Source organism: Xiphophorus maculatus, chromosome 12, assembly GCF_002775205.1.
Source record: "Xiphophorus maculatus strain JP 163 A chromosome 12, X_maculatus-5.0-male, whole genome shotgun sequence".
Classification (NCBI taxonomy): Eukaryota; Metazoa; Chordata; class Actinopteri; order Cyprinodontiformes; family Poeciliidae; genus Xiphophorus; species Xiphophorus maculatus.
In genome coordinates this window covers 13,635,667-13,663,415 of record NC_036454.1, presented here as the reverse complement: position 1 = coordinate 13,663,415, position 27,749 = coordinate 13,635,667, and the positions used below count along the sequence as shown (strand labels likewise).

The 27,749-nt window shown below is 36.9% G+C and overlaps 3 protein-coding genes across 3 annotated transcripts in view; 1 reads left to right on the top strand and 2 right to left on the bottom strand.

The window, feature by feature from the left end:
• Positions 1-2,590: 2,590 nt before the first annotated feature.
• fbxo4 (F-box protein 4) lies at positions 2,591-11,519 on the bottom strand. The gene is made up of 7 exons (XM_005795043.3): positions 11,267-11,519; positions 10,287-10,561; positions 9,976-10,196; positions 9,053-9,128; positions 8,758-8,930; positions 8,475-8,668; positions 2,591-8,389 (listed from the first exon to the last, which is right to left on the bottom strand). Exons 1-7 carry the CDS (start codon positions 11,417-11,419, stop codon positions 8,306-8,308), a joined length of 1,176 nt encoding a protein of 391 aa, XP_005795100.1. The 5' UTR covers positions 11,420-11,519; the 3' UTR covers positions 2,591-8,305.
• Positions 11,520-11,625: 106 nt separating this feature from the next.
• On the bottom strand, positions 11,626-16,126 carry c12h5orf51 (chromosome 12 C5orf51 homolog). Its single transcript, XM_005794908.3, has 6 exons — positions 16,016-16,126; positions 15,291-15,400; positions 13,763-13,909; positions 13,308-13,439; positions 12,727-12,838; positions 11,626-12,642 (listed from the first exon to the last, which is right to left on the bottom strand). Exons 1-6 carry the CDS (start codon positions 16,107-16,109, stop codon positions 12,407-12,409), a joined length of 831 nt encoding a protein of 276 aa, XP_005794965.1. The 5' UTR covers positions 16,110-16,126; the 3' UTR covers positions 11,626-12,406.
• Positions 16,127-17,729: 1,603 nt separating this feature from the next.
• oxct1 (3-oxoacid CoA-transferase 1) overlaps positions 17,730-27,749 on the top strand; it is a 43,458-nt gene continuing 33,438 nt past the window's right edge. The window contains exons 1-7 of the mRNA XM_005795042.3: positions 17,730-18,100; positions 18,669-18,777; positions 19,439-19,529; positions 19,805-19,940; positions 20,120-20,269; positions 20,936-21,042; positions 22,057-22,117. Coding sequence (XP_005795099.1) covers positions 17,996-18,100; positions 18,669-18,777; positions 19,439-19,529; positions 19,805-19,940; positions 20,120-20,269; positions 20,936-21,042; positions 22,057-22,117 — 759 coding nt within the window. The 5' untranslated portion in view covers positions 17,730-17,995. The remainder of the gene's footprint in view (positions 18,101-18,668; positions 18,778-19,438; positions 19,530-19,804; positions 19,941-20,119; positions 20,270-20,935; positions 21,043-22,056; positions 22,118-27,749) is intronic.

Sequence of the window (27,749 nt, the reverse complement as noted above, 5' to 3'; positions counted from 1 at the left end):
GCAAGAGCCAAAGATTGAATAATGCTGTTTCATTATTATTATTATTAACTTTATTATTAGAGTGACCGAATGTTAAGGATTCTTAAGTGCTTAGATTCTTTTTAAACTCCTAAAACTTGATACAAAAAAAGGGAGGACATTTTATTTTTAACCTTTAAAAGGGTTTTGTGTTTGGCACCAAATAAATCAATTATAGCAAACATACCAGACTGGTAGAGCAACTTTTGGACTTAGCCAATGAAACTGCTGCACTTTATTCATGTAGGTTTCTGAAGTTGGGCTTTGTAGCATCTAAAACACTCTTTAAAAAATCTGTTACATTACAAGTACATTTTAAAATGCAGTCATTTAGCTAAATTTTTATAAATAAAATTTTGTTAAGATCGTTTTGCATATTTGGTTTGTCCTCACAAGTTGAAAAAATAATAATGCACTAAAATGAAACATTATTCAAACTTTTTCAAATTAATTCCCCAACAACTGCAGCAAAGATGGGCCTTACCTTTGCAATGACTGGATAACAAAAATGTCTTTGTCAACAATTTTGACTTTAGCATTAGCATTAGCCCTGTTGGGTAAACTATTGGTAAAGTTTCATCTTTTCTGGCGATGTGCTGAAAACTGCAACTGTATGTAATGCTAAGAATCTCTTCTTGCCAGCCGTTTTGACTTTAGCAATGAGCACTGTCACTAAACTATATAAACATGGATACAAACTGAAATACTGCTTCAGCAAAGAAATTTCCTCAAGAATTGGTTGTACAACACTTCCTAATTTTACCAAGTTGATGGGCTAAATATTCATTTCTGAGACAACTCGACATATTAGTCTTAGCGTTCCCCCGCAGGACCAAAAGTTACATTTCACAAAACCAATGTTATCAGTTGAATTGTAATCAAAATATTTAGGTAGACAGTTACAGAAGTGCATATGGTTCTGGGAATATTGAGCATTAAAAACTAATAAGCTGCTTTTCTTATTAATAATTTTTATGGCTACTACTTATACCTTGTAAAATAAAATTTTGCAGTGTAACGCAGTTCAGATTTGTAGCTATAGAGACAGCCTTTTCTTCTTAGAAAACCATAAAAATGCTCCTTGCAAAACACGGTGGCTTGTAAATGGAATTAGTCGGCATTTAGGCTGAGAGGATGCAGGACAAACTACTTGCTCCCTGGGCTCATTAGAGATGTGAAGTCTCTAGAGGCTCGCCCATAATTTTAGCTTTCAGCAGCTGTCCACCCCCTGACCAACAGCCACCGGTCACTATGGAGGTCCAGCCCAAACACGTGAGCATATAAGAGAAAAAAAATGTTTCCAGCTGTTGCTTGCTGTTGACACACAATTGTTAGTTGTATTTGTCAAGAAACAGCATATTTTGTTTTGCATGGATCTCGTGAGTGTTTTTCTTACACAGTTCTGTAGGTTCAGTCAGTCTTTTGAGGGCAAACATCTATCAGTATTTAAAAAAAATCAATGGCCTTAATGAAGCTAGAGCAAATGAAGTTTGCTTTATTAATGATATGTGTGACCTATAAATCTGACTTCATTTGAAGTCAGATAGTTGCCCAAGGTTGCACACTACCAGACCATATCTGAAGAGCAGTGGAAACATACCAAAAATAATGCAAGACAAATTCAAATACCAACAGAGAGGCAGGGAGGCGGGCTGGAAGTATGTTTTGATCTCTTCATCGCCTCCACTCCAATTTCCAATGTACAGATTCTGTGTTGACATAATTTGTCAACACATAATTTGTGATGTGATGGTGAGGAAATGCAATTGCCCTGTCTGCACTGAGAGTCATCTTGTTTTTATACCCTCCACCCCCCTTTCTCATTTACAAGGTCCACAAGTTATGGTTTGACATTTCGGAATCCTCCAACTGTACTGCACATAAAACACTCTTTATGAGAGACAAAACAACATAAATACTTCAAATCTCCAATTAAAACCTACAGTAACACAACAAGCCCCAAGTTATATTTTGTGGTTTTTCTTTTAATTGGCTAAATCTATGATTAAATGTTTATGTCAAGTTTTTTTTCCCCTCATTATTCTCATTTGATTTCCAAAAGGTGTTTGACATTCATATTGAAACTAAGGAACACTTGTTATTTATCTGCACCCATTAAATGGCCAAGAATCCCCTTTTTATTAGGGAGTTATGTGACAGATAGCTCCAGTTCGAGGAGAATGGGGGCATGCAGTGAACCACTTTATCCGTTACTGAATCATGTGGACTTATGCTGTATTGAATGTGACAAGAGAACAATGCACCTGACCCACAGACCAATGCCACTGAATTCTCTGGAGTGGAGGAATTATGTTTCACTAGAGCTGTACTTTCTGTGGGATGGTTGGTACTTGTTGTTACTACAGTACCAATCAAAGGGAATCTACATGGTAAAATAATGTTCAGTGCCATGAAATATGATTTACCTCACTACAGATTTCTTCTCGATTGTATGTTTCAGTTTCAGGTCATCAAACAATTTTTTATATCATACAAAGACAGCCCAGTACAAATAGCAGATTTTAATCAACACTTTTATTTATTGTTTTATCTATTGAAGTTTATTATCTTTCCTAAAACAATATTGCTCAGAGTAAAAATGTAATTTACATGATCAAAAAAGTAAGAGAAACTGTTTGAGAATATGATGTAGGCTTAAAGATTTCGAAAAGCAATATCGTCCACCAATCTAAAGAAATTAAACAACAGATGGGAAGCAAAATCATTTATATCTATCAGGCTAAAACATATTTCAAAGCCATTTTTAAAGCTACAGAGCTCCAGTGAACTACAGTGAGAGCTGTGGAAAAAAAAAACATGGAACAGTTGGGAATCCACAGAACGTGTTGTCCTACAAAAATTAATCTAAAAGCTCATTCAGAACTCATCCAGCAGGTCATAAAAACCCAGAACAACCTCTAAGGCACTGCAGGCTACACTCGTCTTGATTAAGGTGACCAAAAAGAACACAAAGACCTGTCTCACATTTACCAAAATAAACCTTGATGACCCTCAAGGCTTTCTCTAAAAGCTTTGGGGGGTCCTCGTAGTTTCCTGAAGATAGCATAATTTGTTACAAGACTGAATCCCAGTCTGAATATATGCCTTAATTAAATGCAGATTACAAATGGAGTGTTTTTTATATGTTTTGCTAAGATGTATTTGTTTGGTTCTTGTTACCTCCTTATGAGGACCGATAACCAAATAAAATGTTTTGGATCATGTTTTTGAATGCGATTTGGTTTAGAGACTCCAAGCTACATAAGCAAGATGCTTCAGGCTTTACAAGTCACAACCATATTTTCATTATTGGTTTTCTGCCAAAGCATGCTTTTTTTGCAGCAATGTAATTTGTGCTAGGCTGTCTGTTTCTTCTTCCCCCATAACAAAAGAGTGTCCTCTGTCTCAACCCCATCAAATCACCTGTAATGCATTTAGGGCAGTTTCATGTCAAAGTGTGGCAATTTACATCTGTGTCAAGCCCTCGCTGCCTATTTGATTAGAAAAGGGAGGTGGTAGTCTCTATTGCACACAGATAAAGAAACAACTGAGAAAATCAGGAGGGAAGTGTGCTTCACGTTGTTCTTTAGCTGCTGATAGACTTAAAATCATTCACAAATAAATTTTCTGAACCATAATCCAGTATTATACCATTACCTATCCTGTCATATGTATGCCAAAGGTAGGGTTGTAAACTAGACAAGGTGAAGTGGGCAGGAAATTGAAGCAAATTGGTAAGATTTCTTGGTATGAATGGGATCTACAGAGTATCACCATGAGAGCCCCACCATGTGCAAAACAACACAATTAAGAGGGACGCTTAGCTTAATCGGTGAAAGCATCATGCAAATGATGCTGTTTTTTTCCTCTAAGCCTACTTTAATCTTGACTGTTATCTTGGAATACAAATCAGGGACTTAAGTCTAATGAAAAGAAGAGCTTAGCAGAGAAAAAGTGAAGAACAGAGAAGGCGGAGGTGTGAAAAACAGAAGTTGTAGAAGACTGTGATCTGCTTACAGCCAAGTCCATCAGATTAATAACAATCACTTCTTTCTTAATTCTGGACTTGTATGTTCACTCATAGCACATGTTTTGTGCTTCTGTGATATGTTTGCACAATAAAAGCAACAATGGAGCTTTATTACCACTGACTGTAATATTGTCATCATATTAAAACTAATCCAGCAGAAATATTGGATTTATATTTCTAAAATTTTCACGTGTATTATGTCAAATTTTTATTTGCTAGACTTTCTAATTTATTTGTAAACAATTAAAACTTCTTATTTTAGTACTGTGGTGGGGACATTTTACTACAGGCGAATATCTTGTGACTTTATTAATCTAAATGTAATGTCATGTTATGTTTTATTTTAATGCTCATGAAATTTCACAGCAACAATCTGGTGAAATATTTGGCCGTACTTGTCAGACATAAGACATTGAAGATTATGGTCCTGGAGATGTTTTCTGCACGTGTGAAGGGAGTCAGTCTGTTTCCATTTTTATTTTTTTATTTTTTCTGAGCTCGGGTATAAAATAGACGTTTAAGAATCTGTAGGTCTTAGCTGATAGTAATAAACCTGGTGATTTTCACCTTAACAGTGCTTGGATACGTTTATTCCCTCCCTAATAGTTTTTAATTACTTATCTAATGTCAGAGTATACAGAATAGGGACTGAGATGAGCATGAAAAAGTTACAGTTTGTCTATGGTGTTCTGTGTTGATTTGGCCATATGTTTTAGTTCATGATCTTGTTTATGACTCCCTTTCAGTTCTCCAGTATAGATCATCACATTTTTTTCCCCTCCCCTCCAGGGGGTCGTTTGTGGGCTCTAGTGTCCCTTATATGACAGTAGGCTGACAGGAAAGGGAGAAGGGGGAAGACATGCGGTAAATGTTGCAGGATCCGGGAATCGAACACGCGACGGCTGCGTCGAGGACTCAAAGCCTCCAAACGTGGGTCGCGCTATCCCCTACGCCACCACAGCACGCCCGATCATCACATTTTTATTTAAAATCTCAGACTAATTTAAGAGGTTCATATTGGCTGTGGTCTGTAATGAAGTTCCCAGGGGTTCTGGAGTAGAAACAGTCCCAAAACATAACAGAAGGTCCTTTTCCACGAATTGATCCATCTTGCACTTGGAGTGTTTTCTGTCAAATTTTACAAAAGCACAAAGCATCTGAAGGTTACTATGGAGACTTGATGACTTTGTATTTACGTCACTTGCTATCCTTACTACGGGAAGAAAAATATGGGTTGTCACGGAGCCTCTTTGTTACACTTACTGTTTAATCATTGCTCTTATTGTAAGTATGGACAAGTTGGCTATTTTACAGCTGCAATTTTCTGCTTCACTTGAACATAACTAAATACAACTTTTTTTTTCTTTTTTAAAAGCCTTTACGAGGCACAGCATCACTCACAGTTTAATTGGAAGTTTGTGGAAGTTTGTTCCACAAACATACAATTAAACTGGAAAGAACCAAATTAAAAATATACAAGAAATCATGGTATGAAATCCTGATTGAACTCTGTGAACCAGTTGGTTCACAAAGTCAACAACATTTGGTCTGAGACGTTAATATTCCTCAGCTTTTCGACCTCAGTGGAAAACGTGTAGACTATACCTAAAATTTAGCTCCATCCTGGCTATGCTGAATAACAAACAATTTAAATGAGCTCTGTCATTTCTGATTCAAAAAAGGTCAAATATTAAAATAAAAACATTATAGGCTCATATGGATGGCTAGAAAAAGCTTGTAGTTTCTTTACAACTTGCTGAGGAACATTTATCCAAACATTAGTTAGAGAGCATGTGTATAATTCAGCCTGTGTGTATAATTCTAACACTGTGCGAATTCAGAATAAATTCCAACCTATGCACGTGGTACTCATTGTTAAAACTTTCTGAATTTTTAAGTTGTGTGATCAGTCCACCCTGGAAAAACAACAGCTCAAATGCATGAATAAAAGTCCAAATTTGATTACATCCATGTAAATGTCTGACTGCACTGTGCATTTGGACTGCACATTTAGCACTTTGTCGTACTTTTTCAGTCAGTACTTGCAAAACTTTATATTCTTACATTCCTTACTCCCTAACATATTTCTATAAAGTGTCATCTCACTAATCTGTGGCCTGTTTTAAATCAGTCAGTCAGGGTATCTTCTTCCCTTCCTCTAATTTTAGAGGGCCCCAGTGACTTAAGAAGACAAGATGCAGCTGAAGGTCTGGTACTCATTCAACAGTCCGAAACATGACTGAGCCCCTCCCCCACCAAACCTACATCTCACTGGTTGAGAATTGCTCATGGTTCACAGACTTTAGTAGAAAGACTTTAAAAATATCTAGATAAGAAGCTGCAATACTAAACAGAGTTAACCCACCATAACTCTGTTTCGTATTTATTTATTTAAAAGTAGTTCAAAATCAACCTCAGGTTAACCTAAGAATTTCTTTTATTTGTTCAGATGACTGAACAAACATTACAAAATCATATATTTATCCAAACAGCAACTATTAGTGTTAGTCCCTACTTGGCCTGCAAACAGGTTGACCGTTATGAATGACTATCTAAATGTCATCCAAGCTGATCGTCCAGCCCGTATAAACTATGAACTCTCTCTTATACACAAACACATATACAGGCAGACAAGACGAGACAGAAGGTAAAAAACTGCAGAGTGAGGACCAAAGACAAAACATCCTGTTTACACAGAACAGAAGGTAGAAAGCGTATGCCTGTCTCTCCTAGAAGCACACTAATTGCATACAGATGCCCACAGTTAGCAGGCTGAATTCACCATTATTTCCTGAAAATTAAAGATTGCACGAAAAAACTAAAACAAAAAAAAACAAAACAATCTCCGCTTCAATACCGTTAAAGTTTGCCTAATCGACCCAAATGGAAGCAATCATGATCTTGTTCTAAACCTACACGTGTATAAAAATGACTTCTGAGACAGAGGAACCTTTTGATGGAAGGGTTGGTTAGAAGAAAGAACATTTGCTGACAATTTAATGTTACTAAGGGGACCAGAATAAAAGAGAGTCAGTGAAGCATATTATCTTGTCATACCTAACATGCTGGTGAATTGATCCTATTGTTGCCATTAAAGCGTCTGAACTATGCCATTATGGATGCAGAAAATGGAGGTGAACCAGGTTAGGTTGCCATTTTCTATTCAAACACACAACTTTAAACACATTAAGGGGCAGGCGGTGGCAATCTGAGTGACGCAAATGTGCAGAATTTAGAATTTAAAGAAAATTCTGCATCTTTTAATGCAGAGCATTAAAAGATTAAAATATAATTCATGATACTTTATGCACAATAATAGACAAAACATTTTACAGATGTTGACTGATATAATCTGCAGTGGGGAGCGGTGTAACACGTATAATAGTCAAACAGAAGGTCTAGGGATGTGAATGGGGCAAAGGTAATTTTTAAAAGTCACTGCATATTAAATAAATCGACAAGAGTATGAACTGAATAAAAAGGGTAATTTTTTCCTGCTCTTAAGAAATAAAAACATGTGTATTCAACAAAAGCATCTTACAAAATGTTTCAAATATCCAATGCTCATCAAAAGTTCTAACTTTTTATTTGTTTTTTAATAGATTTCTTAGATTTACCTATGTAAATTTAATAGATTTACATTCATATAATAGATTTCATAGATTTACCTATGTGTAAACATTTTATTTGAAGACTTAATTTTTTCCTAACATTTTTATGAAGACACTTTCACAGGACAGTTTCTAGTAAACATTCATAATTATGAAATCCAGGGGTCAAGAAATGATACAACATTGGTGATCATATGGAAATATAAAATAACCAAACAAGTAAAAAAAGTGTCACCAAATTTTCTTCAAGGTGAAACGTTATGTTTTTACAGCAGGTATACATTCCCTGATTTGCAAAGAAGTGAAAGAATCTCAATGCAGCTTCAGCATTTTGTTTTCTTGCAGTTAGTGTTAAATAATTCAGTTTGTTCGGTTTCTACGCTCTACAGCCCAATTGGAATTCCTTCACTTGCACCACTTAAAAAAAGATATCTCTACTAGCTCATTCACATGAGTCCCAGTTTTCCTCTTTGCTGCTCAACCTTTTAATTTAACTCCACTTACTTCCCTCAAGTAAGATTTTGGCAGATCAGACAGCTAAGCTTACAAGGTGAAAATAATAAAGTGGTGGATACTGACATCAAAATTAGGTGGCAGTGTGGTCAAATTCTCTTTGATGGTATTGGGGCACACCAATATATCATCCCTAAATTTTGACGCCAGAAGACTTCAGCAGCCAGGCAATCCCATCTAAAACCCCTGTTAATGATTCTGCCACTGTATCCTGCACCTGAAAGGAAAAAAGACACACTTTTTGAAAATTATCTACATGGTTAAGTAGAAAGTTTGGAATTAATGACGTATGATATAGTTACCATCCAGCGATTAGATAGCTGAGGAAGGCCAAGTCTCTTTGCCACATAAACGCAGGGTGTCCGACATTTGGCTCCTTCACTCGCTTCCTCTGGTTCCCGTGAGACGCAGGAGAGCACCAGTAGTGGCTTGGCTGTGGAATCCCCAACAAAATTCAGCACAGCTCTAATCTGGGCGGCCTCAGACGCCCCATCACCTGAGAAATAAATGTTTTCATGCAGTTATTCAAAAGTCAAACATTACCAATGGCTGCAAAAAAAAAGAAAAGCTTAAATTTTCCCTCACCTTTTCCAGGTTCTGCATTGGCAACATAAATGAAGCCATCCACCTCCTGGCACACCTTCTGCACCTGAGGAGCAGGAGTATACACTGGATAACCCGCGTCATCAGTTCCTTCAAAGATAAAGAGCTTATTGCTGATGCTCTGCTGCTGCAGTCGTGCTTTTTCTCTCTCGGCTCTGCAGACAGAAAGCAAAGTTACTACAGTCGTAGTGTAAATCTCCGTGTGCTCACAGAGATTTAAACAAAAAACGATTTGTGAATAACTGCAACTCTGTGACATCTTGAATAAAGATCTTACTTGTTTGTGGAATATAGCGTTAGGATGTTAAATTTGTGTTGGTTGTTGAACAAGTAGCTGATCCCAGAGCCAATACCTAGAATAAAAACGGTGTCTGGATTTAGTTTGGTTTACTATTTTAGTCTGACAGTAACTAGTAAAGAATGTAAATACTGCCATCATGTGGTAGGCCATAAAACTACAAGTAAGATGGACAGATAATGCATTCAATGCATGCAATTCTTTCACACTGTCTCATATTTCAACCTGAAATTCTACACAACAAATATTATTGGGATTTTATATGGTAGACTAACTCAAAGTGGAAAGAAAGGGATTCAAAGTCTTAAAAATTTTATCACAGTAAAACCACAACTACTTTATTGAGGCCTCAGATGTTTATTGGAGAACAATAGTAAACTAATGGTGAATAGAGTGGCCCTTCTGCAAAAGTAGACATGGCTGTCCACCAGCCCCATTAGACATCCACAGCTCCTGCTGACAGGCCAGCTATTACATCCTGTGTGAATCTGATTTTCAAGGAGGAATTGAAAGAAATAAAGCCCTCGCTGAAAAAAAATTCTTAACGTGTTTTTTAAAAGTTGCTACATGCCATGGAGGGTCGAACTGTTGCAATTGATGTTCACAGATGCTCTTCATCCAATCTGACTGAGATAGAGCCATTTATAGAACGAACTAGTAAAAAAGCAGTCTCTGGCAAACCCAGTAATATACATTAAAGTTGGGATTGTAATGTGGTAAAGTAGAACAAAAAATGAAGTGGTATATAGTCTACGGTTTTTTAAGCTTTTTAGATCGTATTGCATAAGTCTTGGATTCAGGATGCAATAATAATATGACAATTGTGTTTTATTTATATTTGCAGAAACGGAACAATTAGCAAAAATAGCAATAACAAAAAGGAAAACTTAGCATTGCCTTACCATTTATCTGCCTGTGTGGAGTACCTGACACAGGTAGCAGATCGGGGGCATGCATCAGTCTTGTGACCAAAGAGACATCTAGCTGCTCCATGCCAGGCCCAAACATTGCATAGCGAGGTTCGGATGAGGGCACCAGATACTGAAGGAATGAGGTCAGAAGTTCATATGCTGGTCGGGAGGGCAACCACTGCTGTCTGCAGGATGGACAACCTTTCAGGTATCTGGTAAAACAAAACAGTAATTTAAAAAAAAACATATGGAGGAAACTTTTACAAATTGGTTTTAAATCAACGCATTAAGAATATACCTACTCGGACATGTAGTCACATTTCAGTTCCCTATTTTTCTCTTCCTCTTCTTTTCTGTCATCCAAACTTTCACGCTCACTGACTAGCGGTGCATCCAGCAACTCCAGATCTGGCATTGTCAGATGATCGATGGATGACCAATGTGGCATGTCCCGCAACAGGAAGAATTTCCACAGTAACGGATCTCTCACCATGGCCCTCCAGTATCGACAAGTGGCTCCCAGGTTGCAGATATCCACAGGAGAGAGAAAGGTCATGATCAGGAATTGCACGTCGACCTTATGAAAAGAGGGATATGTTTAATTTATACATTAGCTAAATACTGAATACTGGTCTGCTATTAAAAAAGGAGACAGGGAAATGAGTTTTAAAGTGACCAGACTTTTCCTGACTCTCAATAGTGGTTATGATATATAGATCAGGGTCAAAAGAACAAGATCATGATTACAAGTGCTTGAAACAAGCTTCTCCTGCAGGATGATTGGGCCCCTCCTCCCCCCTAGAAACAGAGTGAGCTTTTCCAACATTTAATCAGCATTTAAGTTGCAAAAACAGCAATCACCTTGTTTTGATGGAATAGAATCAGCAAGATGTTAATTTTTTTAAGCCTTAGTGTCTAAATGTTTTAATGCAAGTGGTGAAACTAGTCAGACTTTATTTTTTTATGAGGGCAATATGCCATGATTAGACTGAAGATAAGATCAATGTTAAGTGTAAATGTCTGATTTTTTCACATCTCAAAAACCTTCTGATTAACAGACCACAAGGATTTAAATTAAATATTAATTAGTAAACTGTAGAGTCAATTCTATCAGAAAAACAAGCATTCCTAAAAAAAATAAAGTCTTTGAAAAAATAAGCCATACCTAACAGATGAGGGAATATATGAACTTTTTTTCTAATTTTCAACTCTACACCATAGGAGTTGAGCACACTATAACTACAATTGTTTTTTTTGTTTTTCTTAAAAAAAAAAGCCTTACAGGAAAGCTGTCCAAATATCCCAAGTGCGACGCCTCTTCTTGCTCCTTATCTAACATCGAGCTTCTGGCAGCTTTCTCTGGAAAACATCGCTCGCTGAACCGCCTGAAGCTGCGAATCACCACGGACTTCAGCTGCCCATTTCTCTCAGCCATGGCTTCAGATGTTAAAACTCACTGACAAACTAATAACAAGAACTTTCAACCCAGTGAGACGCGGTCGGCCAAACGATAACAAATCTGACGTTTCCTTCTCTTTCACTTCCTCCTTAGTGGCAGTCCTAGAGCATTGTGGGTGGTGTAGTTTTGCATGGAATGAAACGGATTCGTAACCAAACAAGTACAACACTATACGAAACAACTTCTGAAAACAAATCATATCTTTATTGTCAACAAGGACATAAAAAAACAGATTTTTTTTCTTCAAATAACAGGCTCTGTATTAATGGTTACACTGTCAACGTTATCCAAGTGGAGTGGTAGGAAATGAATATTATGATACATGGGAGAACAGGCAACACATTAGAAAAATGGCATCTACACACTTAAACATACTTAAAATTGGTCAAAATTTCTGAAACATCTTGCTTTACTTACAATGTGTATATTTTATACACACGTTAGCCACAACTCTATCACATCTGAAACACATTAAAAATGGCAACAAAACAATAAATAAGATGTTATGTGCAATGTCACACATCCAGCTGGATTATTTTCAAATCTGAAACAATTGTAAAAAGTAGAGACGGCCATCTTATTTAAATAACACCCTCTGAATATCAATAATAAAGTTATTATAACATCTTTAGAGCAAACAACTGCTCCAAGCACTATTCAAGATGAGATCTGCGCAATAAGCAGAAAAAAACAAACAAAAAACAAAACAATTAAGCTTCCTGTCTTTTCGTCTTTGTTTTCCTCCAACGTTCTAAACTCTCACATGCTCTGCCCGAGTTCTTCTGGACTAAGATAACCCAAAGACACCTTTTCATCACATACACATACAGGGTGTCCTGCTTTTACACCTTCTACAACACTGCACCTCTTTTGTGGAGTTCCATATTTATTTGGGTTTGACACATTTGAACACTGAACTCAGATCTCCGCCTGATGGTAACTTTTACACATGAGCAGTTTATTTCACTGTAAAATACTAAGGATTTCCTTGGCATTTTCTGTATTCCAGCCCTGGCCCTGCAGAGGTCCCTCGCAGGCATTCACATATTTGTTCAGAATCTGTGTACCGATGTCCCGAAACTGGAGGCCGTCTTCTTTGTGGTCTGTAGAGTCAGCGCTGCAGTCCTCATACTTGACGGCCCAGAAACACATTTCCCCAATGTACATCATTGTCAGCAGGTGGGTGTCTGAAAAAATACCTGTCAAAACACACAAGCAGATAACAGGCATGACAAAAAGGAAGGCATAACAGTGTTTTACTATTCAGGGATGAACATATTTACCCTCAGATAAAATGCTTGCTCCACTGTCATGAAGCACCACCCCATCACTGAGCTTCACTGTGTTTCTAACTTGCAGCATCCGCATCAAATACCGAACACCTTCTTGAATACACTGGATCAAAATGTGCATGTATGCCAAGAAAAATGTTAGAAACTTTAGACACTTTTTCCAGCCAACATGGTCAAAATTTATGAGACATGACATTTCACAAATGCTTCAACTGTAGTTCCTTGAATTCATACTGCTTGAACTTTTGTCATCTAATCATATTACAGCAAGAAACGTCAACATGCTGTATTTTATTGGAGGGGGGGGGGGTGTTGTGTTAGGTCAGCTCACAGTAACTGTTTTATTAAATATCAGCAATAAAGGGTGTGAATACAAACGAACACCAGAAGTTTCAGATTTTATTTGCAATTTTTTTTTCACAACCCATATGTCATTTCTTCTAATTATGCATTAGTTTGAATACTTTTATCACATGAAATTACAAATACAATCCATCTTTATTTGTGGTTACACTGTGGCACAAAGGGGTATGAATCCTTCTCCAAAGCAAAGTATATTTACGGTGTGGTACCTTAATGAATGTGTCCTTGTTCTTCTTGATCCACTGCTTTCGCTGATGAAGGGTGTGGCAGTACATGTACAGCAGAGCTCCACGTCTCCAGTAGAGACATTCCAACAGCTCTGTGCCCAACACGCACTGCACCTATTAAACACCAAAATAAACCAACAATACAGTTTCATGATGATAGACCACTATGTAAACAAATCACACACCTGACACACACCCATGTCAGGTAAGAAAGTGCAAAATGAAATCAATAACATATATGTGGAACAGAATTTTCATCAGTTAACTGAAGAAAAACACAACAGAAAACCCTGATGGATATACTGGCTCTTAGAGGGGAGGGGAGGTATATCTTTTTCTTCAGTGTGCCTATATTCAGAATATTTCAAACTGAAATCTCTAAGAGAATATTTGAATAACAGACTCTGAAATAAAACTGTTCATAGAAACATGCACACCTCCTGTCCTGGTGCCAGCCGTGCCACCAACACCTCTGGCTCAGTCAGGTCCTGCAGCAGCTGCTGTATCTTAAATGGTGAGGAGTCTTCGGGGAATTCCTGATCTACCAATTGATTCTCTTCATAAAAGGTGATGTCAAGAATCACCTAGACAGGAAAAAAAAACAACTACAGATCAATACATAAAACAAAGAAATAAAAGTTCAAATACTACTACAAAAATGCAATATACCCTGAAGTAGCACACAGATGGCACAATTACTGAAGTCTTTAATTGAGAGTGCTTTTAATTTTGAGACTTGTCATTTGCTTTAACAAAGCCCCTCTTTGACTTCTTACTTTGTCTCATCTAAATGTGCATTTTGAGCTAAATTACCATCGCTGTTGATGCATCATCAGCAAAAAAAGGAGAGTTTGTTCAGACTGAAATTCAAGGGGATTTGCTTCCTGGTAAAAGGTTTGAATCATGGTAAACAACCATGGCTCTTCACTTTAAATCCCCTTTTAATCACACACTGATTTTGCTTGGATTGTTTTCTTAAAATAGCTGCAAAATTAAACTAGTTTAACACAAAGTAAGCATAAACATGAGAGTCTGCAGCTAAACCTTTTTATGTCTGAACGGGAATATGATCAACTTCAAGCATTTAGGCTGCTTAGTTTAACACAACACACAGAGGGACATATTGAAAAGTATCTGCAGTGGCTAAATGTAGGCAAACATGTGTTTACAGGAAGTTTTCACTCAGAAATTAGACTTAAAGTCTGAACTCCTCCTACAACACAGATCAGTCTCTTTGAACTGATGCAGTTTACCCAAATGTTAATAATGGATTATGCATTCATTCATTTGGGGAAAACTCCACACATATTTATGTATATTTACATATACTAATAGAAATTATGCATGCTGGGTTATGGGGAAGCTGATACTGATTTCCAGCAGTAAATGAGTGAGAGGAGGATAGACTCTGGACAATACAGATACAAGCACGGGACAAATAACCATTCTATCACACCTAATAGCAATTGAGAGAGTCCAGCTCCAGTGCTTCTAAATTCCAGTCCTCAGGCCCCCCTGCTCTGCATGTTTTAGCTGTACCCCTATTCAGAACAGCTGATCTAAATGATTGCATTACCTGTTCTGCAGCCATCAAGTACTGCAGAAGCCTGTTAATCACTCACAGATTCAATCCAGGTGTGTGGCAGCAGGGAAACACCTAAAACATGCAGGGCAGGGGGGCCTGAGGACCGGAATTGAGAAGAACTGAGCTAACCTAACATTCATTTTTGTGGGTGACACAAGCAGATATGAGGAAAACCCACTTCCACCTAAGGGACGAAACAAAGCTAATGTGTGCCACCTTGTGAAATGGATCTCATAAAACAAACAGCAAAGAATATGCTGGTTGAATGTGATAAATGCTGTCAGGATTCCCATTCTGAGATATCAAGCACTCCGACACATATTTCGTTTTACAAGAAACTCTTTAGTGGCAGAATAATGGATCGTTGAGTGAAGAAAAACCTGTGTGTAATCCTGAAGCAGCTTGGAAAAGTTCAAGCTTTCTCCTCCATGTCTGTAAAAGCCTTTCAACTTCTCTAGTATTGCAGACGCATTCTGCAAATAGTCATCATCTATTAAAACAGAAAAAAAAACAAAAACGTTAATATTCACACCATAGGCGTAACATTAAAAGTGCATGAAAATTAGAAACAACTTCTAAAAGGCTTTCTTAGCATTGAAAGCGCAGTGGTTAGCTTTTAGGGGGTCATGTTGTGGTCAGACTAATGATCGTAGCTACGTTGCTCAGTGGTTGGTTTGCAGTTATGTCGCAATGGAACGCAATGCTTACATTCTACGGCAAATAATTATTCCAACTGTTTATTTTTAAATCTGGTTTAGCGTCAGTTTCTTAAATAACATTACTCAACTGTATTTGAGCTAATGTTTCACTGTTCGTCATTAACTATATATATATATAAACAACAAGTACAAAACAAACCGCAACTTAGACAATAAACGTCATTATGAAGCTGCTGAGCTACCGGTTGGTTAAAAGTTAAAGTGAACGAGTTGTCAAACCGCATAGTTTTAGACATCAGTTGTTGCTATGGCTGCCAGCTAACGTTCGTTAGTTAGCTTCTCAGCTAAACAACCCAGGAAAAAAAATTATTTCTCTTCTGAAAAGAAAATATTCAAGACCGTCACAAAACAAAAAAAAATAATAGAACGCTATGGATAATCGATACCTTGCTTTTCAGCCCGGAGACATGAGCATTTGTTGTCTATCTCAAATATTCTCCTCTCCAACTCAAAATCGTGTCGCCTGTAGTCGTCTGCCATGACTACACAAAGTATACGTCACGTGAGCAGGTGGTAACTGAGGTAGACGTAGAACGAGTAGACGCTACTTTGGCTGAGTTGGCCAGTGAGAACAAAACGTCAACAGGCATCTGGAGTCAGCGGATGCGCCATATTGGGAGAGGCAAATTCACATTTCATTTGCCTCTCAAAAGGACTCAAAAGGTGCCTGGCCACCTTGTTTTCACTGTGAGAACCGGACAAAAGAAGATAGATCCGAGATTCTTGTAAGCTACAAATCACCAGATCATATCAGTACTCCATCCCTAATTAACATAAAGGTACATATATCTCAGAAGAACAGAATATTGTATAAAAATTTAATTAGTCACTCATTCTTGTTATAACCCTCACATATTATGTTGATTTGTTGCTCAAGGAGTGAAGTATGTCAAGCCTTGTGTTGGAGCTATTTATTCTTTATTTCTTTATGCATTTGAATTTTGTTAGTTTATTATTACATTTCTAGTTTTTGTATTATTTGCAGGTTAATAATTGTCAATTCTATTTATCTTTTGTTTTTCTTATTTGTTCTTATTTATTTGTTTTCTAAAGACAGGAAGTGCGGTAGATCAATCCACTTTCTATAAGTGTAGGGGCCTGGTAAAGGACCAGCAGGCTTTTGGGTTTGGGGCCTATGGTTTTTACCAGAGCAACAGAGCAACAGAAGCAGACAGAAGTAGACAGGAGCAACAAAGTAAAGTTTGAACGTTATAAGTGTTTTGCTGAAAAGGAAAATAAAAGCAACCAAGATAATCAACAAGTTTGGACATTAAACTTTTGTGCCTGCGTGAAGAATCTGGACCCCATTACCTCATAGTGGCGGATGGAACCTTTTATTGGATGTTTGGTTTGACAAACAATCGCCATTACACCTTGTTTTCTTGAAATTTTTATGAATATAACTTACATATAAATTCCAAATTCAGTGTCTGTCTTTCTGACAAGGTTATCCTTTGTCACCAATTCTGTTCATAACCGTTGTGGAAAGAATTTCTATAGATGCAACCAAATCATTAAAGAGGTCAATTTTAGTGATCTAACGGTTGAGTCTGCTTTTTGTGGGTGATATTAGCTTCATCAGATAATGATCTCCGGTTTTCACTGGAGCTCTTCGTAAAATCAGCACCTCAAAATTTAAGGCCATGGTCTTGAGGGTAAATAGTCATCTCTAGGTTAGGGACAAGAATGAATCATCATGGTTTAAATAGTACAATGAGAGAAAAACTGAGCAGGAGATCAACAGGCGTATGGTGTAGCATCTGGAGTGATGGTGTACCGGTTGCAGAAAGAGCTGAGCTAAAAGGAAAAGCTCTCAATTTACTGGTCAATCTCAGTTTTTATACCATCATCATGGTCTCAAGCTCTGGGTGATCAAAAGAACAAGATTGCTGATACAAGTGAAAAATTAGGTTTCCTCCACAGGGTATCTGGATTTCTACAAAATGCCACTCACAATATGGTGGCAAGGCTGCGTAGGCTCATGCAAGTTCTATTTTTTCTAGGTCTAGGGTTTCCTCAACCTTTTTGACGTACGTTATTCTCCTGATCTTAAAGTCGCTTCTCAAGACAAAGTTTATAAAAACCAAATTATTTTTTGGCTTGCGTCTTGTCATATGGCCTTAGGAAATTACGTCGAAGAATAATATATGTTATTTTTACCCTGCATAAAGCTATAACAAAGCGGTGGCGAAAGGGTTAAAATTAAATGAGCAGGTCATGCCTTTGAAAACATCTCCTTTGTGAAGAGTGTTTAAGGAACTCCGACACATGTCGTCGAGCTTTTAGGGGAGGGCACCGAGCTACATTCAGCTGTCTTTCAGCCTGCTGCATAATTAATTTAACCCTCGTGTGTACATCCAAAAAAGATGGCGACCCTTACAGCGTTTTGCAGAGCCGAGGGTTTAATCTTCAAAAACCTCGCAGGTCATCGAAGAGCCAGAGTAAACTTCGCTGGCCACCGCCTCCTAAAGGTCTGTTTTTGAACTATGGCTCAAATGTGTCTTAGAAGGAATAAAAGTTGTGGTTGACGTGCCTTAACTATCGCGAAGGAGTTTCTGTTTGTTGGCTGCAAAACTCGAGATCACATTAGCCTCTCGATACCCAAGGACGAACCTTGGAAGTACAACTAAAAGTCTGCTATTGCTGAGAACACAAGGAAGCAGTACTTGATAAATGTTGGCGCCCAGCTAAGACCCTTCCCATGGTTTTAATAAATGGTCCATTTTTACTCGGGTATTCATGTCTATAATGGACAATAAATTGTTAAGTTGACAGATATCAAATATGCATAATCAATTTAGTTTTAAGGTTTAAGAAGGTCATATTCAACCTCATCAATTAAAAAGCCTAACCTTCAAAATGAACAGCAATAAACAATTGAAGAATGTATATGAGTGCAAGTTCTGAAAGAAATTTCCTTTTTCGATTTAAAATTTTTGAACTATTCTAATATTTGTATTATATTGGTTCAACATAATGTCCAGCTCTACTACATGTCAGTCCATGTACCTAACTCATTCCCTCTTGTTCTTTCTGCAGACTTGTGGTTGCTATTTTTCCACATCCAGTCCGAGAAGTTCGCAGTTTTACTCAGATCCAATAGAGGCAGTGAAGGATATTCCTAATGGTGCTACTATTCTGGTTGGAGGTAATATTTAGCATTTTCTAAAAAAAGAAAAAGAACGTCTACGTCACCAGAATGGCTTCAGTCGCATAGAGCTAATTGCACGTTCAACACAGAAACTATCTGTGCAGTGGCAACTTTACTATGAAGAGGTGTTAGCCTGAGCATGCTGGCTGATTACAGTTTAAACATTGAGCACGCACAAATTCCTTGTCTCTTATTTATAGTCAAGCTCACAGGGACGTTGTTGAACATTTTCCACTGCGTCATATTCCTGTTTGAGGAAAGTCTCATGTAAAGCAATAATAAAACATTAACCTCTCAGTGGTTTGGTCAAAAGATTTCACTCATTAGACTCAAAAGCCTAGATTTCTAAAGCCTTTTGTGTGTTTATGATTGTTGTACTATCATAAACACACGACATTCATGGTCATGATCATCTGATCAGTGTGTCATTTAAGAAGTTGAATGTCCAATGGCGTCATCCATGATCCTTGGACTTTGCGGTTTTGTGTGTGATTTGTAATTGTCATGTGCCTATTTGCTCTACAAATTTGACATGTTGCAGTTATACAAGGTAAAAGTTCAACTTGATCTTGATGTGTCACCTTTCACACAGTGATTTTGTTTATTATTGCTGTTTTATATCATTTCAATATTATTTGTCTGGTATTTTCCAACACAGGCTTTGGGTTGTGTGGGATTCCAGAGAATCTAATCAACAGTTTGCTGAAGATGGGCGTAAAGGGCATCACTGCAGTCAGCAATAATGCAGGGTAAGAGTGTTCATTTTTTTATGTCAATGTGGAAATTAGGAGGTATGCTGATTCTGTGTTTGTAAATGCAATAAATGGCTTATAATTTATTAAATTTGCAGAAGTAGAGATATTCTTTTTTCAGTTATGCTAACAAAAATGTAATCTTTGTGGCTTTTTACCTTGTGATCCAAAACTGATCCAAATTAATTTAGGTGATTGATACATAAGGATTCAAAAAATATCCTAAAGATTCTTTTAAATTTTTTTATGACAATTTTTTCTATTTTTCCTAGAGTGGATAACTTTGGCCTGGGCCTCTTGCTGCAGACCAAGCAGATCAAAAGGATGATTTCCTCCTACGTAGGAGAGAACGCTGAGTTTGAGAGACAGTATTTGTCAGGAGAGCTGGAAGTGGAGCTAACCCCACAGGTTGGTGTAGAAATGTTATAATACAAAACACACATTACCAAGCATAATATTAATGCTTTCATTAAGTTAAACTTTATTAACACCCTATTTTTGTTTATCAAAATGTAAATTCTTCAGATCATGGCTCAGTTTACACACTTTATTGCACTTGCAATAAATTTGTCTCTTCCTCACCACAGGGGACTCTTGCAGAGAGGATCAGGGCAGGAGGTGCTGGGGTTCCAGCCTTCTTTACTCCCACTGGCTATGGCACTCTGATCCAAGAGGGAGGCTCTCCTATTAAGTACAACAAAGATGGCAGCATTGCTATTCCTAGCGAGGAGCGAGAGGTTAGACTGCTCTTCCCTCGGCTTTTGGTTGCTTCATACTTTAAATTCAAGATTCCATTTTCTAAAAAATCCTGGGGGCAAATAGTTTTTGCAAGGGAAGGTGAGTTTCTGGTGGGTGAGGAGAAAGCATTCTTCCTTGCTTCCTTGTCTTCTTTACAGAACTCAACCACTCGCTTTGCAAGACAAGCACTCGCTACATCCTGCTTTTTATTGTAGCCAATAAGTTTCCTCACATTCATTTAACACTTTCTTGTTGGGATTCTTTAAATCCAGAAAATATCCGTTTTGTAAAGATCATGAAATACAGTTGTGTACCATAGTTACAACATTAACTTTACTGATCAGTTCTCATGGCATAACTATATTTCACTTAACTACTGAAGTGTACAATTTTGCGCAATTGTACACTTCAAAAATCGTCCTATAATTGCCCCCCTATATGTAGCTTCTGCAAACCCTTGTCTCCACAGAAAACATATTTGGTTTTGAACATAAATCAATGGCGTCAGTAAAGCAAGTCGGCATTTCTGGCTAGTCAGGACTAATACTCTGTGTTAAACCTATTTATGATATTACAGTGTTAAGATGTGGGCTTTATTTCCAGTTGCACTGTATGATAGAGTCTGAATTTCTTTCTTTTGGATTTGCTGTGTTGTTTATCTACAGGTGCGGGAGTTTAATGGCAGGCACTACATTATGGAAAAAGCCATCACTGGGGATTTTGCTCTGATCAAAGCATGGAAAGCTGACAAAGCGGGAAACATTGTTTTTAGGTAATTATACGACATTTTGAAAGAAAGGAAAAACTACTTCATCTACAGACTTGCTAGAATGAACCTTTTCCTTCTTTTGACTAAACTTGGTGTAAATGTGGGAAATTAAGTTTCAGGAGAAAATGTTAACCTGTTCACATCATTGTATTAAACTTGTTGCAGGCATGTCTTGAATACGTTGTTGTTCCCACACAGCAGCCTGCTTTATGTTGATTTTTTTTTTTTCTGGTAAGTGCAATAATATTTGTAAAGTATCTGGATCTACCTTGGTGTTGCTGACACAGTTCATTTATTTTCTGACAGCCAGGTGGCAGGTTGTCAGCCATATTTCAGGCCCGTTTTGCTGAGTATGTTGGTCCTGTTTATAGACAGGTGCACCTCAGCACATTGCTGTAAAAAGTATTTTTGTTATTTAGTAAAATCTTTGGCCCTTAAAACAAGTTTTTTCACTGCTTTTCTATGTGGTGTTTTTGCAACAATGTAATCTTTCATAGTTCTATCATGAATCTACTTTTCTTGCATCCTTTTATTGTGGTTTGGGAATATTCCAGTGCTTCTAACCCAAGGAAAGCTAAAAGGAAGAAACACTTTAGAAAATTCTTTATAAAATGCTTTGTTCATATGTAATAGTTTTGTTATTGTTAATCTTACTTGATCACAGATTAAATTAAACCTTGGGTTACTATTTTTTTACTGTATGCACTAGTTAAAATAATGTGTATTTTTAAGTGTTTCACAAGTTTTTTTTATATAACTTGCTCACAGTAATAGTGATAATAATTTAAACTTAATTTCATTCATCAAATGCACTGATCTTAACCTTTTGTATAGTTATCTTTTTATCCTCAAGAGGGCAGTATTCTCCAGTTCAGCATCAGCTGAATTGAGAGGTTGTATAGTAGACACTCCTTTCAACCCTTTTTAAAACCCCATTTTGTGTCCAGTTTTGGAATAAAAATCTCCCCAGCATAATAACTTTATAGAAATCATGTGCGTTGTATTTGTGTCTTACAGGAAAACGGCAAGAAACTTCAACCAACCCATGTGCAAGGCAGCCAAAACCACAATTGTTGAGGTAGACATAAATGTTCATTTAATCTGCTAGGAAGCATTTAGATTTGTGTTATTATTAAAAAATAACACAAATTTTTTTGTGTTATCAAAACAAAAGAGATAATTTAACATTATCTCTATAAAGACTTGTTAAAGAAAGTCTTTATAAGTAGTTTTTTTACAACTGTGGCCAGGCCAGGTTGGAGAGTGGGCAGCAGTTTTTAAGATCCATTTCAAGATAGATTTTGGGTCTAGACTTTGACCAGGTCATTTTAACTTATGAATACGCTTTTACTTAAGTTACTTAAATGACATTTCAGGGTATGCTCAGAATCAGAATGCTTTTATTGTTATTGTACCAAAGCACAGCAAAATTCATTTCATTACAACCCATCCAAAGAAGACAATAAACAGACAAACACAAGGAAGACTGATGCCTGGGGCTGCAGCCATTGAAGGTGCTGCCCTGCAATTTTCCAATGACAGAATCAGTTTTATTGGTCAGAATTGTGAGTACAAAAAACAAACCTTGGTTTCACACTCTCTCAGCGCACAGACAATAAGTATTGATATATAATATTTAGAGGAAATACATAAAAGATTAAAGGACAACCAGTTTTTTATAAAGACAAGTGGAAATGCAGGTTGTGGTAGTTCAAATATCCTAATTTTATTTCACAGTACAGTAGTAAGTAAGTTGGGCTGTAAGATGTTCATTGTGTTCATCAGAGAGACAACCTGGGGTAGAAACTGTATGTGGCTTTTGCAAATAGGGCTCTGTAGTGCTGAAAAGTTTAAACAGTTTATGTCCAGGATATGGGGGGTCTGCAGAGATGTTAGATATCCTTATCCTGACCCTGTTCCTGTAGAAGTCCTGAATGGAGGGAAGGTCAGCCCTATGATCTGTTATAAAATGAAGGGGTATGAATACTTTTGTAAAACACTGTATCAAAACATTTCCATATAATATGTCTGTATAGAGGCTAAACAACTCAAACTACCTGAAAGAGATTGCAAGATATTTGTAGGCTGGAAACTGAGAACTGGTTCTCAAACTTTTTACCTGATAAAAGAAAGGCTCAATAATAAGATTCTGGCTTCATGCAGAATAAATAACCAATATAAAAACCAGGCTCTTTTACGTGTCAGATAAAGTGTTAATAGTTGCAGCTTAAAAATGTCTCAACAAACTCCAAATTTATTTATATTTCACTGAATTGAACTCTGACATTAGGTATTATTTATAGATAAGGCATAATACTCTGTGCAGAAGGCTGTCCATGACATGACTGGTTTCAATCTAGTTGTCTGGTCTCCTACTTGCCCAGCATTTGACAGTTTAGAATTGTCATCACTTATCTTTTCCTTGTGTGTCTCCCTCTCGGCTCCACCAACACACAACTTCACACCTCCGATGTAGACACTGCTCAAAGAAAGTGTGTGTGTGTTAGGATAAACCTTTAAATGCAAGCACTTTCTCAAAATAAAAAGCTGTGGTCAGCTTTTGTTTAATACTGTAAATATCTTGAGAACCAAAAGCATATTTTTAATTATTTTGCAATTGCTGGACCTGAGATTTGGTTTACTGTTGATTTTAGAAGTATTTGAAAGGGAGAATAAATTGAGTCACCATGGAGCTGCTGTGGGCTTAATACGTTAACTAATTTGTTCCAGTCGGTGAGCCATAAAGTTTCCTGCTTAATTAAAAGAACTTCTTGATTTCAGCTGTATGTCGTCATGCAGATTTGTTGTGGTCGCAAACAGTGATGACTTATTAAATAATGAAGAGTTGGTGCAAACAGGAATTCTTTCTTTTTTTTTTATCAAAGAAACACCTTCAATAATGATAGCTTTTATCTAAAGTAGCACTCATAACAATAAAAAACTGTAATTTGCAGATAATTAAGTTTAATATTTAACTTTGACTATTATCTGTTTGAGGTTTTTTTTGTTAGTTTTTTTTTACGAATAAAAATGACCCACAGTGTTTGTAGACCCAGCAAGCATTGGGTTTTGCTTGGAGCTATTTTTTTCCAGCTACATCCAGCTGCATTTCTAAGATTGTTTTGTAACAGTTCTTCTCACAAACGGTGGCGGATGGCAGGAATGTTGGTTGCAAAAATGGAAAGTGGATGGCATGAGTTGAAAAATATTTTAATCCAACAGTATTACAGGTTTTCAGGATTTGCCTGACATATTCCAGTTAACAAGGTCTGAGGAAAAAAAATGATGGCAAACAGCCTCTGCAAAGTTTTGTGGATGGAGAAGTAATTTTCTTACTTTACAGGTGTTTAGGTGTTTATCTTATTAGTGTGTAGAGGTGCAGTTGTGTTTAATGGAACTGTACATAAACCAGTTACTTGTATCTGTTGCAAATGAACCATTGTAATATATTCATTTGGAATCATTAGATTTTTTTTTATTCTGTATAGTTTTAATTACCCTCTTAATTTCAAACACTGAGGTTTAACCCAGAAACACTGATTCTGATCACAGATGTACTCTGTGCTGCCCAAGTAAAATGTCACAGTTAAAGTGAATTTGACTTATTGCACAAAGTCTAATTTACTTTAACTGTATCACTTAAGAGATCACTGAGACATTTAAGTTATATGAATTATGAATCTTACTTTATAATGATCGAGTGGATTGAACTTTATTTAATTTTAGCCTCCTATGCAGAGCGATTAGTGGGTTCCTGTCTTTGAAATGCATGCAGCAGATGTGCTATAAGTGCATTAGTACATCTGTCTGTACATAATATAGTTCCTGCTCTTGTTATACTTTGTAGATGGTTCATGTATAAAGTATAAAGTTGAGTCTGGATGCTTTCTTTTTGAACACGCTAAATGTTTGTTTTATCTCAAAATGAAACACAAAGTTTGCTGCTCCTTTTTTTTAACCATAAAAAACCTTCATGCAGGAAAAGGATTTTCTTGGTTTAACTCACCTTTGTGAAACCTGTGGGAATATAATGTTACTAGAAGGCCTGGATTAACTTTTTGTTTTGTAAAATGAAAAGATGGCTTGTTCTAATACCCCTAAAGAGCAAAGTGAGCTGAAGGGTAATGATGGACTGGACACAACTAAATTACAACCATGAACAAAATGGGTCCAATTTCATGTTATTACAACTGCCTCATGTTGGCTCTCAGCTCTACTGATTCTACATCTTATATATACTCTTTGGCATGGAATTTAGGTAAACTGTTGTCAGAAATTACGGGCTGAACATAAATAATTACTGGTCTATCGGCTACCTAGAGAGATGGTTGCCTCTCATTAAATTATAATTTGGTCAAAAAGTTGGATTATTTAAGTAGTTCAGAAGGCTTAATGGCCATGTTAAGCTTTCTTAAGTGATCATACAACACTTATGATCACTGTGCAATGATCTACACTTATGCTCATTTTACAGTGATCATAAGTGTTGTATTTCTGTTCCTTTTGATGATTATGACTTTTAGTTTGTACTCTGCAACACAAATCAAACCTTTTTCCTTTTTTCTCCCCACTATCTATTAAACATGCACACTCTTTGCTCTCCTCATGAGAGAGCAAGATGAAACCTGCTGTTTATATTAGTTGTTACAGGCGTACAACCACGAAGCACTTGTTCAAGTTTATAGTACCCTTTTTATTGCACCAGAGGTAACGTGAACGTTATCTGTGACAACTTCTTCATGATTAGAAAGTAATAGACACATGTTGCAATGCCATTTAAAAACCTTTTATCTTTGATAATGATGCAATTACTGTCTTTGTGAAAATAGATTTATCACCAGGCTTCGAGCCAGACCTGGTCATAAATTCAGCGATCCGTTGTCATAATCAACCTGCTGTCTGGGTGCACTTGTTAAATAACCACCAGACCTTGTCGGTTTTTATGAAACTGACTTTTTTACTTGCAGCTCAGCTTCCAAGTAGCTCATTAGTAAGGTCTAAAAACACGACAACCTTCTGTTGGGTCAAATTTCATAGGATGCTTTAGTTTGTCTGCAGCCAGGTAACCTCTTAATGTTTTAGGAACTAACCAGTTAATGGTTGCTAAGGGATAGTAAATTTCAGGCTATAGCAGATGGACTCATGACAAACGGAAAGTTGTAAAATAATAATTTTAACCCGAGGTTTGCTTCAATGTTGGTAAAAGGACTAATATACACATACATACACACACACACCCACACACACAAGAATTGGCCTTGACCAATACAAGAGCCTTACTCTTCATCTAGTAAGATGATTGAAAAAACCTGCTGAGTTTCTCTGAAGAAAATCAATGTCTTTCTCAATTACATTAAACTTTAAGAATTTGGAAAACTGTCAGAAAATCAGTTGTCACTGAAGAAAATTTCTAGATCACCACCAGCTCCTGCCATGGTTGCTAGGCAACCAGATCTGCTGTTTGATTGTTCACAGTTCCATGGTATCCAGCTGCTCAGGTTTTCTCTTTTAATGCAGGTACAGCAAAACACCCCCAGTGCATTATGGGAGTCAGTGTAGTAAATCTCAGTAGTTTTTGCCATAATTTGACAATTGGTCATCAGGTAAATGACACAACAATATTTCAGTATAGTTCAATAAATGTGTGTGCTCTGCAACCACTCATGCAAGAATTTATATCTTTGCGTGTTTTGTTTGTGTAGCTGGAGGAAAGCTCTAGATGGATATAAATGACCGAGTGAGTATTCCCAGTGATTTATCAGCCTCCCACTTTACATTTGTGTGGAAACAAAAATAGCAGTTGTTCTTTGCACCTTAAGCCAGATTTTGTTTTTGTGCTTGAGGTTTGTTAAATGTTTTAAAATGAACAAAATATTCATAAGAATGATTTGACTTGGTGATTGATTAATTTCTGCTGCCACTAACTGGTAGCAAATCACAGTTTTGTGTGATGCACAGGGCTGTTGTAAAAACATCATAACCAATATACCCTAAATTAAATAAGGCTTTGAGCTTCTTTTAGAAGCAAGCTAGCCCACACCTATGTTAATAAAAGCAATCTTAAAAGCACTACAATTCTCTAAATCTGTTGGTTGGTCATAACTATTGTGAAATATTTAAAAATCCCTCATTAAGGCTACTAGTTGAAAGCCAATATAAAAAGAATGGGTTGAGGAACGACTCACTGTACTTGTGCGAAAAAGAAATAATTCCATAGTTCTGTGCTTGACTGATATTGTTGCAGAAGATCTCCATAATATGGTATTGACTAAAATTCCTTTCGCTTTCTCAACAAATCCAGTTACCTTCCTGCCAAAACAAGTTGATCAGACTTTGTGGGCATAAAATGCGCAGTGCTCTCATTTTTACATAACCTTTAGTAAGGGATGTTATGAGGGCTCTGTGTGATCACTGTGAGGTTTTTGTCACAGTAGCATCCCTTGTTGTATTATTGCCCAGATCACTGAACTGCCAGCTGGAACTTGGCCGATAGAATTGTAGTCACAATGAACTATTTTAGTAGTGACCAATACATTTTCTTTTTTCCCCCCCCCCTGTTTTAACTTCATGCTGTTAGTCAATCATTGTACGGTGCTGCCATTGAGTTAGAACTGTCATTTGTTGCACGAAATGTTGCAAGTTTTATGGAGCTTGCTTTAAATGAGCATTTGAAACAAGCTCATATTATTCCACATCAAAAACACTGTACT